Below are 13,289 nucleotides of genomic sequence, written 5' to 3'. Positions count from 1 at the left end.
ACCGACAAGCATTCATTTACCTTTAAGTTACACTGGAAGTAACTTGTATTCTGCAAAGAAACTTTCCTCTGCAAAATAAAACAGCTTTTCATAACAAGCCCTGTGAAATCACCTTTAAAAGTTTCACACAGTAGTCTCGTTCTCCTCCCTCCTCTGGTGCAGTGGGCAATTTATCACATAATCCCCCAAAGCAGGGGGATAAATCCAATTCGAGCCTTGGTTGGACACAAAAGGACGCCCTTGCCTGTGTCTTTGAGTTAATTGTTTTTGTGGGTATTCTAAAGAGCACTGAGGTTGGACTTGGGCGGATTTAAAAGATACATGGAGACATTCAGTGGGAAATTATATCTGGCTGGATTAGGTCCTCTTGCTGGTGCCAAAAATCCTTAGTATTGCATATCTAAAATATAATTTCGTTGACATCTGATCCTGAATCCAAATCTAACTCTGTAGCTTAAAGGGTAGGGTCAAATATTTTTTTTTTTATTATTATTTTTTTTTTAACATATCTGAGTGCTTCTATTAGTCTCAGTGCTATTATGCAACATTCAAAACAGATTTGTTTGTGATTTGCAGCTGTACTTTGAATTTATACCTTTTGTTCCGAAAATGCATAGGCTTGGTCTGCTGCATACTATAAGACTAAATACAATCAAACAGGGCAGGGTAATGTTTTTGGGGAAGGAATAGTAACATCAACAGATTTTGTGTGGTTGAAGATGTCAAATCTGCGAAAAATAGACTTTGAGAAAAATTCTTTGAGGCACTTAGTAGCAAGAAAGCTAATATTTCTGCTTTGCTTTCTAAGTTATGGCTGTGAAATAATCATTGTTTATTACTTTTGGATAGACCCCAAGTCTGTTTTTTTTTTCTTTTGTAATCCACAGGTTTGTTATTTAGGTTGCAGATTTTTCAGATGAACCCAAGTCGAAGATTGTTTAAGTTGGCAGTTCTTGGCCATAATAAACTACGATGTGAACCAGACTTTATCCTGATAGTCAAAAGTCTGGCTGTACAAGCTTATATCAGTGTTAAAGAAACCCCTAAAGCAATCAACACATCTTCCGCTTATAGCAGGTGCCATTTTCTCAGTGAACTCGACTGGACTGAGAGATGTGAGAACAGAGGAAATGATTCAGCTGTTTGCTACTTCCAACTTATAAGTCACTGATAGCACATCATCATCATCATCATCATCATCATCACAACAGGCAGTTTTCACTGCTAGTGTTCCAAATGAGCAGTGCCAGTAATCAGATCACTCTAAGATGGGCTGCTAGAATTTTTCTCATAGCTTAGATCAAAATAATGATATTGTTTCTAATCAGTCCAAGACAGTAATGCAGCCAGTCATCCACCAATTCTCTTCTAAGGCTAAGGGCTCGGATACTCATTTTTGCCTGTGTTCACAGTGTACTTCCTGGAATTGTATTTATTTATTTAGTTTATATGGTTAGTAATGAGCAAAGTGAGTAGTTGCTCTGTATGATGTGTTGATGTCAATGGCATGATTTTTTAGGCAGATCTACTTTTAATTTTTTTGTATGGAAGCTGTATTTGGGAAGCAAGTTTGGAAATAATATATGAGTTTTGGTGCTACTAGTGGCAGAAGAATTATACTTCAATTCTTTACACACACAAACACAAACACACAATTGCCAAACGTTTTGAGACACCTAACTTTACATGCACAGGAACTTTAATGACATCTGATTCTTATTTTGTAGGGTCTATGGAGTTGGCCTACCCTTTGCAGCCATAATGGCTTCATTGCCTCTGGGAAGGCTATCCATAGGGTTTAGGAGTGTGTTTATGGGAATTTCTTTACACCACTGCATCCATCGTTTTGCATTGCACTTGGTGATGTAAGGCTTGAATGTAGCTTTCTACGCATTATTCTTGAGTTAATCTGAAGGCCACACAAAGTTTTGAAGTGTGTAGCTATTGACTGCAGAAAGTTGCCGGCTTCTGTGCGCCTGAGCATACGCTGACCCCGCTGTGATTTTGTGTGGCCTACCACTTCCGGCTGATTTGCTGTTGTTCCAAATTGCTTCCAGTTTGTTAAAATACCACTAACAGATGATTGTGGAATATTTATTAGTGAGGAAATTTCACGAATGCACAGGTGGCAACCTATCACAGTACCCTGCTTGAATTTACTGAGCTCCTGAGAGTGACCCATTGTTTCACAAATGTTTGTAGAAGCAGTCTGCATGAATAGGTGCTTAATTTTGTACATGTATTTTAAATGTATATATAATGTAGTATATATAATACTGCACATCAAGAATTGGACTGGATTTTAAAATGCATATTCAATTCGGTTCTGATTGGTGCACAGCATTATTTACACATTTGCTATCCTCTATTTATCATCTGTAAAGCCAAGCAAATCTAAAACACTTCGCAAAAAGGATGTCAAAGACAAATCTTTGAATGTGTACAAATAGACAGATAAAGTCTTTCTCCCCAGGCTATCTTTGCTCCCTTTAGGCTCTTAGTCAATTTTAGCCTAATTAATGCTCTGGTGTCCAGAGCTTTGGCTCTAAGACTTGTTTTCACGGCTTTTCTGGCCAAAAAAACAGGGATGCGTCCAGGGCATGATTCCAGATATCTACTCCCCCAAACAAGTACTGATGAGTTTGTCAGGGAGCTGTAATTCCACCTAGTCTATGTAGGAATTGAACTGAAAGAGGAGCGGTAGATCAACACCGTGTTCTCACACATGGATTTGTGCCTGTGTGAGAAAGCAGGAGAAAGTGGGCCTGCTAGAGGCTGCGGCTGAGTAGCAAAAAAACGCAGGGATTTTTAGTTATTTTCCGTCCCTCTTGCCTGAAGATAAGTCCTCCCTATCTCCCACTGTGTTGCCTTAACAGGCCGTTATTTGCTCTGCCTCGCTCTTCCCAGCCCACGAGACCTTGGCCGTCCAGATTTTACACTGTGATACAAATCAGACAAATTATTGCATGCAAATTAAAGGGGAACTGTAAGGTTAAAGACTATATTTAGCCGGGCCATTTTGCTCACATAACATGATTGAGAATGGGAATTAATCTCTGCTGTCCGGCAGCAACCCTCCCACTCTGCTGTTGTTTTTTCTTTCTTTTTTTGCTTGGGATTACACTCCAATCACCCAGTGACTGGGCTCAGTGTCCGGAGGTAATCATAAATGATGGCCCCTAAACAAGGACTATTTATAATGAGGCCAACAGACTCTCTGTAATACTCTTCCCCTTTATCTCCCTTGGTTAAACCACCTCTCGAAGGCTTTTTTTGTATGGATTTTGTAATTGGAGCAGTTTAGTGCCGCACAAGCAGAGATGAGCCAATTTGTGTGGCAGGCATGATGGGATGCTGATCAGTTCGTTTAATTTCTAATAGCAAGCGGGTTGCTTCCCTTGCATTATGCATGAATGAGCAGCCATGAGAGAGTGTGAGCGCCCGTGCAGGGGGCGATGACAAACACTATTTTTCATGAACGGAGGGATTATTAATTTATGATGCAATGCAATCCAAATGTGTTACAAGAGTTTGCATTTTAAAGCAACTTGGTGGGAAAATGGATGGGTGCAGAACCTAGATCAATTGTTGAGGCAAGGCACCAGAGGATGGATTTATGAGCAGCACTGTGCTGAAGTCTTATTCTGTCAACTACATGTAATTTCACCAAGGATCGAGTTTGTCATCTCAGTCTCTGTCTTAAGAAGGCGATCAATCATCAGCCCAAAGGAAACCCTCCATTGTCAAACAGCTCAGCAGCTTTCAAAAGACACCTCTCCACCCCACCTTTTCCTCTGCTTCAGCGATGAAAAGATCCCTGGAGTTTCAAAAAAAGATGTTTGAAGTTATCGCACTGAGACTGCATTACGGGTGATGGCGTATGAATTTTAGAGACTTTATCAAGTGAAAGACTATGAGTTTGAATTTTACTTTGCGGTTACCGTGAAATTGACAAGAATAAAATAATAGGGCTAGGAAGCTTTAAAGTACACAGGAAGTGCAGGAGTTTTCTACTGTTTGAAATTTTCTCAGTGTGCTTCTCAGCACTGGGAGTGAATGTACAAAGCAGAGGGAGTGGTTGAAAGTGGCAGAAAAACCCTTCCCTTCCTCTGTTATTTTCTTTCCCTACCTGTACCATCATGTATGTGAAAGTGGTTTTGGTTGGATGACTGCCTATAATAGTAGTGTCCTTGCTCTGAATTTGCAGGTAGCCAGTGGAGGTGATTCCTCTTGTGGCCAGGTGGACATATTCTCCTTGAACAGACCCACACCGCGGCTTGTAAAATCTCTCCAGATGGGCGCTCGAGTGATGTGTCTGGAGTATGTCCCTGAGCCCACCCCTTCAGAGGATGCTGAATCCGGCCCTCACAATTCCACAGGAGTTGGAAATACTATCTGTGTTGGACTTGATGATGGCAGGTAAGACTGTTTAATATAAAAATGTGTATTATGTTCCTCAGTTAAAAATATTAAAGTACCTGGTAAATTAGGAAAAAAATGATTTAAAAATTCTTAAATTCAGTTGCATCAAATTTGTCAATGGTATCAAATCAAATTTGGGGAAAGAAAAACAGGAATCTCAATATAACTTCATGTGAATATTAAACTTACGCTGCTGCTCATTCTACAGGCTCATGGTTTCAGAGCAGTTCGCAGTCAATGAATACCGCATACCAAGCCAATGCTTATGACCTACTATAAACCCTCATCCCTCCCTCGCACTTTGTAACAAATCCTTCCCTCATGGGTCAAAATGACCCGAAGACCTAAAATTATGTGTAATTTTTTTCATTTCATATTGATGTTTTTTTTTTAATACAATACCTAGATTTTCTTTTCTTTTTTTTTACTTTAAATTACTAATGTTATCAACAATTTTTTTAATGCAATACCAATATTTTTTTTTTTTTTTAAATTTAACTTTAAATTACTATATATACTATACTGATTTTATATATTTCTTTTAAATTCAAACCTCAAAACTCATGTTGTATGTATTTCGTGGTTTAAGTTCAACAAAAGTCCTAGGGTCTTGGACCACTCCGATGAACATTTCAGTAAGTTTTGGTTCAAAAGGACCAGAGGGAAGTATTAATGATTTATGACAATGTTTACCTTCTGGTGTTTATATCATACCTGCAAACTTGTCACTTTTCTAAAAGCACATCTGTGTTTTATACAGGCGTTAACATTATAAGGGATTATAAGTGCCATTTTATGGTTTAGATGTTACCAAAGACATTGCTGTACCCCAGATAATATGGTATACATTTTATTTGTGCCGGTCTTAAAATTTGATTTAAAAAACCCTGCAGATGCCATGTTAAATATCTAAAAGCATCTTTACACAGCATCTTTGCTCTAAGGAAACTAAACCCACCTAAGCCTCTAGTATCAAATATATTGATGCTGCTTTGGTTCTATGTAAATGAAATGCACCATCAATGCTGCCTTATTTTCTTGTCAGGTCACACTGCAGTGTGTAAGAAAAAGGCGGTTGCCAAGACTAATAGCCTAATAGCTGTTTGTTTTGAGCACATGTCTAGCAATAGGGGAAGTGAGAGAGGTAAAAGCCTCTTAATCAGATTTAAGGTGCAATTACAGCCATTGCAGTGTACACCGCTTTTAAGAAACAGGCGATGACTATGCTCACTAGGCAAAAAAAAAAAAAAAAAAAAGCTTTGCATGAGTTTTAGAAACTACGAATGTTAAAACTTTTGAGTAGGTGATTTGTGGAGACATTTTTAAAATCACTGTGATTTTCAATCATTTATGAAGGTTGAGAAGAACAATAGGTATTCTGAGAGATTCTTTAAGCAAATGAAAGGGACTGATTAGCTATACAGAGAACAGAAATGTTCTTTTTTTTTAAATATCATTACACAGTATCAAGGCACAGTAGGAATAAACCATTGGCTTTCTTTTCTTCCATTTAAGATTATACTTCCCACATAGATGTCCTTGTATATTCTTTGTTTTTCTCCCAAAGCATCCTGTTCTATGGCAGTATGGACACAGCCGCCCAGTGTCTCGTGACCCTCCGTAACCCAGAGGGCTGTCCAGTTCTATGTCTCAGACATTCCGGTAACTTCCTGTTCGCTGGCCTGCGGGATGGAACGCTGATGGTTTATGGGAGACATCGGGGAGGTACAAGTTACATAATGCTTGATGTCTCATTATACTGATGTGGAGTTTTCTACACTCATGCTGCCTTCAAGTGCGCATGAAGAGTTCCAAGTTGTCATGAATTTAAGTTGGAAATGAAATGTAATTTAAAAAAAGTTCCTTATGGATATTGTAGAGTTTCCCACTGGTAAATATGACTGTGCCTAGTCTTTTATGTGAACAAAACATAAGTTGCGATATATTCTGATTACTTTAAGAGCTCATCATGTGTGAGGATATAGTTGTTTCTCTTTAGTTTTTATGCATTATGCTAAACAAAGCTATTTATTCTGCATACTCTGTTTGTTTAGGATTTGGATAATCACTTTGGATATAAATGTGTATGTTATTTCTATCCTATTAGGCTTGTTTTTTTCTCTTTATCACATTAGCACAGAAATGGACAGTTGCATTCAGTATGTTTTCTCTTCTTTTTGTCACTAATGGGATTAAACACTAAATGGGTGGGATAATTAAGAGTGGCAATTATTAGTATGTCCCCAAATGAAAGAGACTCAATAGAGTGAAAGGGTAATCAAATCAAATTAATAGTACAAATGAATCTGATTGTCCCCGTGTTCAATTTGTTCTTTCATCAACCTTCTATTCAAACATTTAAGGATGTTTTTTTCTGTCCCTTCTCTGTTGAAGATGAATGCCTCAGTGAGTATGTGAAAGATATTAGTTCTGTCATGTATTCTGAATGCATTCAGAGATGAGACAGGGGCGATAAGATTGTTCTGGGTATGTATTAGTTAGATAGAAAGCCAATGGATTCGGGATTACCTTGAAAGCAATTTATGATTTCACAAGTCTGTCCTCTGTCCACGTCTGCAGCTTATTCATTTGCTGTAAGTGTGGGCTAATGACAACACGAGACAGGCGGGCATGCAGAACTCTTGCATTCGGGGACATGATAGATAGCGGGAGACTTCGCTGTGTGTCTGCTTGTATGTTGGGGGTGGTGCAAGGCAGACAACCCTGGCACAATGGGTTTATCACATTGCACTACTTACCTGGCTGTCAACAAGGAATTACCTCCACTGAAGTGGAAAGTAAGATTAATTATACTGATGTGCAGTGTGGTGATTGAATATTGGTATTCATATACTGGAAAGAAAGAAATTACAAACAAAGTTCCCGGGGAAGTACAGGCTGGATTTGAAATACATATATTTAATATATATCAGGAATAACAAAATTACCTAATATTGTATTGTGTCCCCCTTTTGCTGCTAACCCATAGAGGCATGGACTCCACTAGACCCCTAAAGGCATGCTCTGGTATCTGGCTCCAAGATGTTAGCAACAGATCCTTTAAGTCCTGTAAGTTGGATCGGACTTGTTTGTTCAGCACATCCCACAGATGCTCGATTGGATTGAGATCTGGGAAATTTGGAGGCCAAGTCAACACCTCAAAGTTGTATTCCTTAAACCATTCCTGAACCATTTTTGCTTTGTGGCAGGGCGCATTATCCTGCTGAAAGAGGCCACAGCCTTCAGGGAATACAGTTTCCATGAAAGGGTGTGCACAACAATGCTTAGGTAGGTTGTACGTGTCAAAGTAACGTGCACATGGATGGCAGGACCCAAGGTTTCCCAGCAGAACAAAGCATCACATTGCCTCCGCCGGCTTGCCTTCTTCCCATAGTGTATCCTGGTGTCATGTGTTCCCCAAGTAAGCAACACTCACCGCCATCCATGTGATGTAAAAGAAAATGTGATTCATCAGACCAGGCCACCTTCTTTCATTGTTCAGAAGTCCAGTTATGATGCTGGTGGACAGGGGTCACCTTGACTGTTCTGCAGCTATGTAGCCCCATATGCAACAAACTACAATGTACTGTGTATTCTGACACCTTTTCCTCAGAACAAGCATTAACTTCTTGAGCAATTTGAGCTACAGTAGCTCGTCTGTTTGAGCGAACCACACAGGCCAGCTTTGCTCCCCACTTGCATCAATGAGCCTTGGCCGCCCATGACCCTGTCGCTACCACTTTTGATAGATACTGACCACTGCAGACCGGGCACACCCCACAAGAGCTGCAGTTTTGTAGATGCTCTGACCCAGTCATCTAACCATCCCAATTTGGCCCATGTCAAACCTGCTCAAATCCCTATTTTTCCTGCTTCTAACGCATCAAATTTGAGGACAAAATGTTCACTTGCTTCCTAATATATCCCACCCATATAATCAGTGTCGCTGATCAGTGTGTATACAGCCCAAAATAAAAAATCCTTCAGATTGCTTCATGGAAGCAATACATTGCCCTCAAAAAACTGTAATAAACACTGGAGTCTCACATGAGATTAATCAGAAAGATTTTTGAAACGTATGAGCAAGCCGAAATTGCTCGGGGGGGAGATTTCTTGTTTTTCCTCCCTTTTCTTCCTAGATACATTAAGAGGGTAGGATCATTTTGTTGTGTTTAATCAACAGTACGCAGAATTTATAAGGATAATAATGAGGTGTCTAACTTTCCGAAGAAAATACGTAAATATATTACACCCAGAAGCAATAAGCGCCCATCTGAATGAAACAGCATCTCTCCCCATTCCACTTTATTACTTTTGGAGCAATAAAGTAAAGACTGCATCTGTAGATGCTTTGAGTGTCCAGATAAGTCCTCTCCGCCCCTGAAGGTCCTAGTCTCTGAAAGAAGCAAATCTAAAGGCCTTTATTTGAGGAAGAGGGGGGTTCAGAGTGGCTGAGGAGATGTTTTGAAAGCAAATGCACAAGACAAGTGGGAAGACTGACATTTTGAATATGCCACGCAATTAACCTGAGGAAGTCGGAAGTCATTGTAAAGCTATTCTGGTTTCAAAGGCAGAAATAAACAACTCGAAATGTTAATTAAATGGCTTGCTGCGCTTCCCTCTCCAATTTTGCTTCATTAACAAACTGTGATGGGGGGGCGAAAAAGACATAGAAAAACCTTACGTAATGCATCCCGTAATGGTGTCCATGGTGGCTACGGCGCAAACCCTGTGATTAAAACTCAAGGAAAAATTCTGCCGTGTTCTAAACACACTGGAGAGAAACGTATAAATTGGATTACACAACACGCCACAGTTATTAACATGCACTGTTAGTGTATTACCATAGAAAGCGCTAGTTTTATTGAGGGAGATATGCAGTCCACAAACAATCTTTGCAGTGCTCACTCTAGCTGTATGTTTTTAAGACATAGCCAGAAATTATACAGTTCCACCACCAGTTATACATATTTGTCTTGCAAACACAAGGATTTACTCTTGAGTATTAATGAAACCAATTTACTTTAAGTGACTTGCTCAGGGCTAAAGCAGCAAAATTAGCATGCAGCACATTTTTATAGCTCTGCTATTTGAAGCATTGTTTTTAAGGGAAATAACAGGCAAATTTACTAGCATTAACCATCTTTGGCCATATTTGAAATGTTCCACCAGATAAGATAAGCGATTTGCTTTCAAGCTAGGTATTTCACATGCCTCATTGTATTCGCTACCCATATACTTTTACCTCAATTCTCTTTTCTGTCACAAAATTTGCAGAATATGCAAGTTGAAATATTTTTGGAGTATTACATTTTTAAAGCGGATGACGATCAAAACAAACATGCACCATTTTCATGTTTATTATTTCAGGGATTTTTTTATTTCATTATTTTATTTATTTTTATTTTGCATTTAATTTTAATTATTAAATCAATTTGTTTGTATCCTTTTTTAACAAGGATACAACCATATCTGCTTGATATGAATCATGAAATATAATGGAAAATGAGGTAAATGAGGTGTATAAAGTCATAGGTAAATCTAGATGTAATTTGGTCAGATTATGCATAGGTGTAAAATATATATTTCATGTTTGCATTTACTGTAGACTATATTAAATCATAGCTATGAGATTACTGTGATAAGTTAATTTCTACCATTGTCATTTTTACAACAACATTGATGTTAATGAGATGTTGTGAAAATGACAAAAATGACCCAATTCTTAGTATAAAGCTTGTTTTAAGAGCCTAAACATGCCCATAGTTGAATAAAAGTCCAAAAACATTTGATAAATGCAAAATAGATGTTTTGAAAATTGATTTTTGTGTGTGTGTGTGTGTGTGTGTGTTTCTGTTTTGTAGGAGAGCTGTGGAGCCAAGAATCGTGTAGAAAAGTAACAGTTGGCTCAGATCCCATCAGGACGCTACTTGCCTTGGAGGACTCGGTCTGGGCTAGCTGTGCTAACACAGTTACTGTAGTTGATGGCTCCAGTCTGTCCACTCAGGTACACTCATCATTACAAAGCTCTACTCATGCTGATATGCTTTCACACCAAACTTTAGCAAATGGAAGAACACAGACTATATTTCACAGGCATTTGGCCAACACTGACTGGCAAATTAGCTTGTGTGTGAAGATCAATAATCCTACCGAAGAGCTGCAATCCATATGGCCAGGATGTCTCCTCTATAGTCTGTTGTTAGCTCTCCTTTTTCTCTCTTACCTTTAAAACACACAGGATGAGTAAATAGCTCTGACACGTTCATAATCTTTCCCGGCTGTCTCAAATATGGAAGAGACATACCCCAGGGATCTACCCCATGGGCCTCCATAACCCTGAGCCTTCCTTTAGTTCTGCCTTCTTGGGTTTTATCTTTGGAATCAAACATCTCTTTTATCCTCTGAGATTTCTTTGGATGCGCCCATCAGAGAGGAGATTTGAGCTAGTGGTAGGTGAGTGAGCCCCTGCTGCTTTTCGGTTGATCCTCCATGGTTCAGGCCAGTGCTCTGTTTTGTTCGACTGATTACATTGTATCCCTTTCCCTGCGGAGCCATGCTGGCCCAGCAGCTGGAGGGGGAAGCATCTCCTCTACAGCTGTAAATCTGCCTGTTTGGGACTCATGGCAAAGTGGCGTACAATGATGTGTGTCAGTGGGATAAGCAACAGAGCCTGTGCGAATTTCTCTCGTCACTGGTTTTTAGGTAATAATTCCACACAACTCTGTGCCACCTTGTTCCCTTGACCCAAAACTATTGAGGCCACTGGACAGCTATAGATGTAGAATGCTGAAAGCATTTCAACTTTTGGTACTGCAGAAAAAACAAACAGACACGTCTGCACTATGCAGAGCAAACACTTTCAAATAAAATCTTGGAACTGCAACATCCAGTTTTGTTTTATAAACATGTAGAAATCTGTTCCTTGTAAATCAGAACAATAAAAGCTGAAGCGTGAAGTCCCACACATGGTAAAATGAGAGGTTGTTTAAACGTTTCTCTTCTAAGCACTGTCACCTACTATTATAGTGGACTAATGAAGGGTTAGGCATGATGATTTGTATTGGAGGTGGAGAATTGTTGTCTATTCATAGGGAAGAACGGTGATTTTCTGCTGTGAGATAGTGATGTAGTATCTTTAGTGTGAACCGATGGGGGCAACCTCTGTCTCTGTGTGAGACTCATTAGCTGTTTACATCCACATCAAGCGCAGTGTTAGTTCTGGCAGGTCACATCCAGGGGCGGACTGGCTATCTGGCGCACTGGGAGTTTTATCGGTGGGCCGCTGGACAATGTGGGCCTGGCCGTTGCTATATATATATATATATATATATATATATATATATATATATATATATATATATATATATATATATATATATATATATATATATATATATATATATATATATATATATATATATATATGTATGTGTATGTATGTATGTATTAGGGGTGTAACAATATGCGTATTCGTATTGAACCGTTCGGTACGAGGCTTTCGGTTCGGTACGCGGTACGCATTATGTACCGAACGGTTCTTGGACTAATTAATTAGATTTGGAAAATAAAAAAGTGTGTGAAATATAATAATATGCGTTCAACAAGGTAGTCCAATAACCAAAACGACATAACAGGCAATGCCCCTGACACCGCCGAAGTGAAAGAAAAAAAAAACACCAAATATGTTTTAGGCTGCTCAGTCAGGTGCTCGCTTACTCAGTAGGCTACGCGCTGAATGCTCGTGGCAAAATGGCTATTGCGTTTAACAAACCAGAAATAGAAGATCCTCCAATAACCAACAGGTCTGGTGTTTGGGTGAACTTTGGATTCTTTGTAAGCTATGATGGTGTTGGCAAGAGTGATGGATTAAAAAAACAACGGTATGTCGCATTTGCTGATGGTACAGCAGCGGGAATAATTCATGTCATGTCAATCATCTCATTTACGCCGACAACAAGACGATAAAAAGGAGAAACAGCCACAAACTATCCCACAAACTATCCCCGCAGCATTTAGACAGACATTTCCAACTTATTCAAATGGCAAAAGACATCACCGCGGCGAGTAGTCCATTTATAGCCGCGGATATGAGACCTAACGCCCGTTTCACACACACTCCGTCTGCAGTGCGTGTGCGGTGCGTATTTTTTCCGTACCCATGTTAACGGATGACAGCTTTCAAACTGCACGCGGATGCGGTCCGTCAGTCCGTTCCAGGAGCGTTGCGTCTGCAGCAGTGCACGGATCGTTTTCGTACCGAGTCTATTTTTTGCTGCGCTGCGTTGCTGCATTAAAGTGGTAGAACATTGTTCGCATTAAAATAAACATGTACTGACGCGAAAATCTAGTAATTTCACCACAGATGCATCTCATTTAAAATATAGGCTACTCTTGTTTCAAAGTCAACACATGGCTTTTTTTTTCTCAAGTAAAGCAACAAAACAACACCTTACCTGGCATTTAGGTTAAAAAAAATGTGCCATAATGGAGAGCACTCGTACTTTCTTAGAGGTGAAAAGCAAAGTTCTTTTTGACCTGCAGGATTTCTTTTAAAAGGGTGTAAAAAACGAAAGAAAAGACGAGAGTCGGCTGTTTTTGAATAGACTATTGTAAGTTTCTAATTTAAAATGTTTGTGATTTAAGGCTATAAACTATGTTTAAATGTTTTGCCACTTGTGTGAGCTAAATCTAAAGTATATATGAATAAATGAATTTAATAAAATGTTGTTTAAATGTAGGCTAGTAGGCTACGTAACCTGACTTCTATTAAAGAGTAAACAAAGAAAATTGGAATTCTGACGAGGCATGTTTAGTAAAAACTTTTGGATTTTAAATAAAAAAATAATGAATAAATGCTGTGTTTG

General features: G+C 39.1%; 1 protein-coding gene across 2 annotated transcripts in view; it reads left to right on the top strand.

Annotated features, from left to right (window-relative positions):
• Positions 1 to 13,289, top strand: part of arhgef10la (Rho guanine nucleotide exchange factor (GEF) 10-like a) — a 187,879-nt gene that overhangs the window by 149,736 nt on the left and 24,854 nt on the right. For both annotated transcript variants that reach the window (XM_067432393.1, XM_067432392.1), the window contains 3 exons: positions 4,208 to 4,419; positions 5,990 to 6,147; positions 10,287 to 10,429. In XM_067432393.1, coding sequence (XP_067288494.1) covers positions 4,208 to 4,419; positions 5,990 to 6,147; positions 10,287 to 10,429 — 513 coding nt within the window. The remainder of the gene's footprint in view (positions 1 to 4,207; positions 4,420 to 5,989; positions 6,148 to 10,286; positions 10,430 to 13,289) is intronic.

Source organism: Pseudorasbora parva, chromosome 22, assembly GCF_024679245.1.
Source record: "Pseudorasbora parva isolate DD20220531a chromosome 22, ASM2467924v1, whole genome shotgun sequence".
In the NCBI taxonomy this organism is placed as follows: Eukaryota; Metazoa; Chordata; class Actinopteri; order Cypriniformes; family Gobionidae; genus Pseudorasbora; species Pseudorasbora parva.
This window is presented reverse-complemented; position numbering and strand designations above follow the sequence as displayed.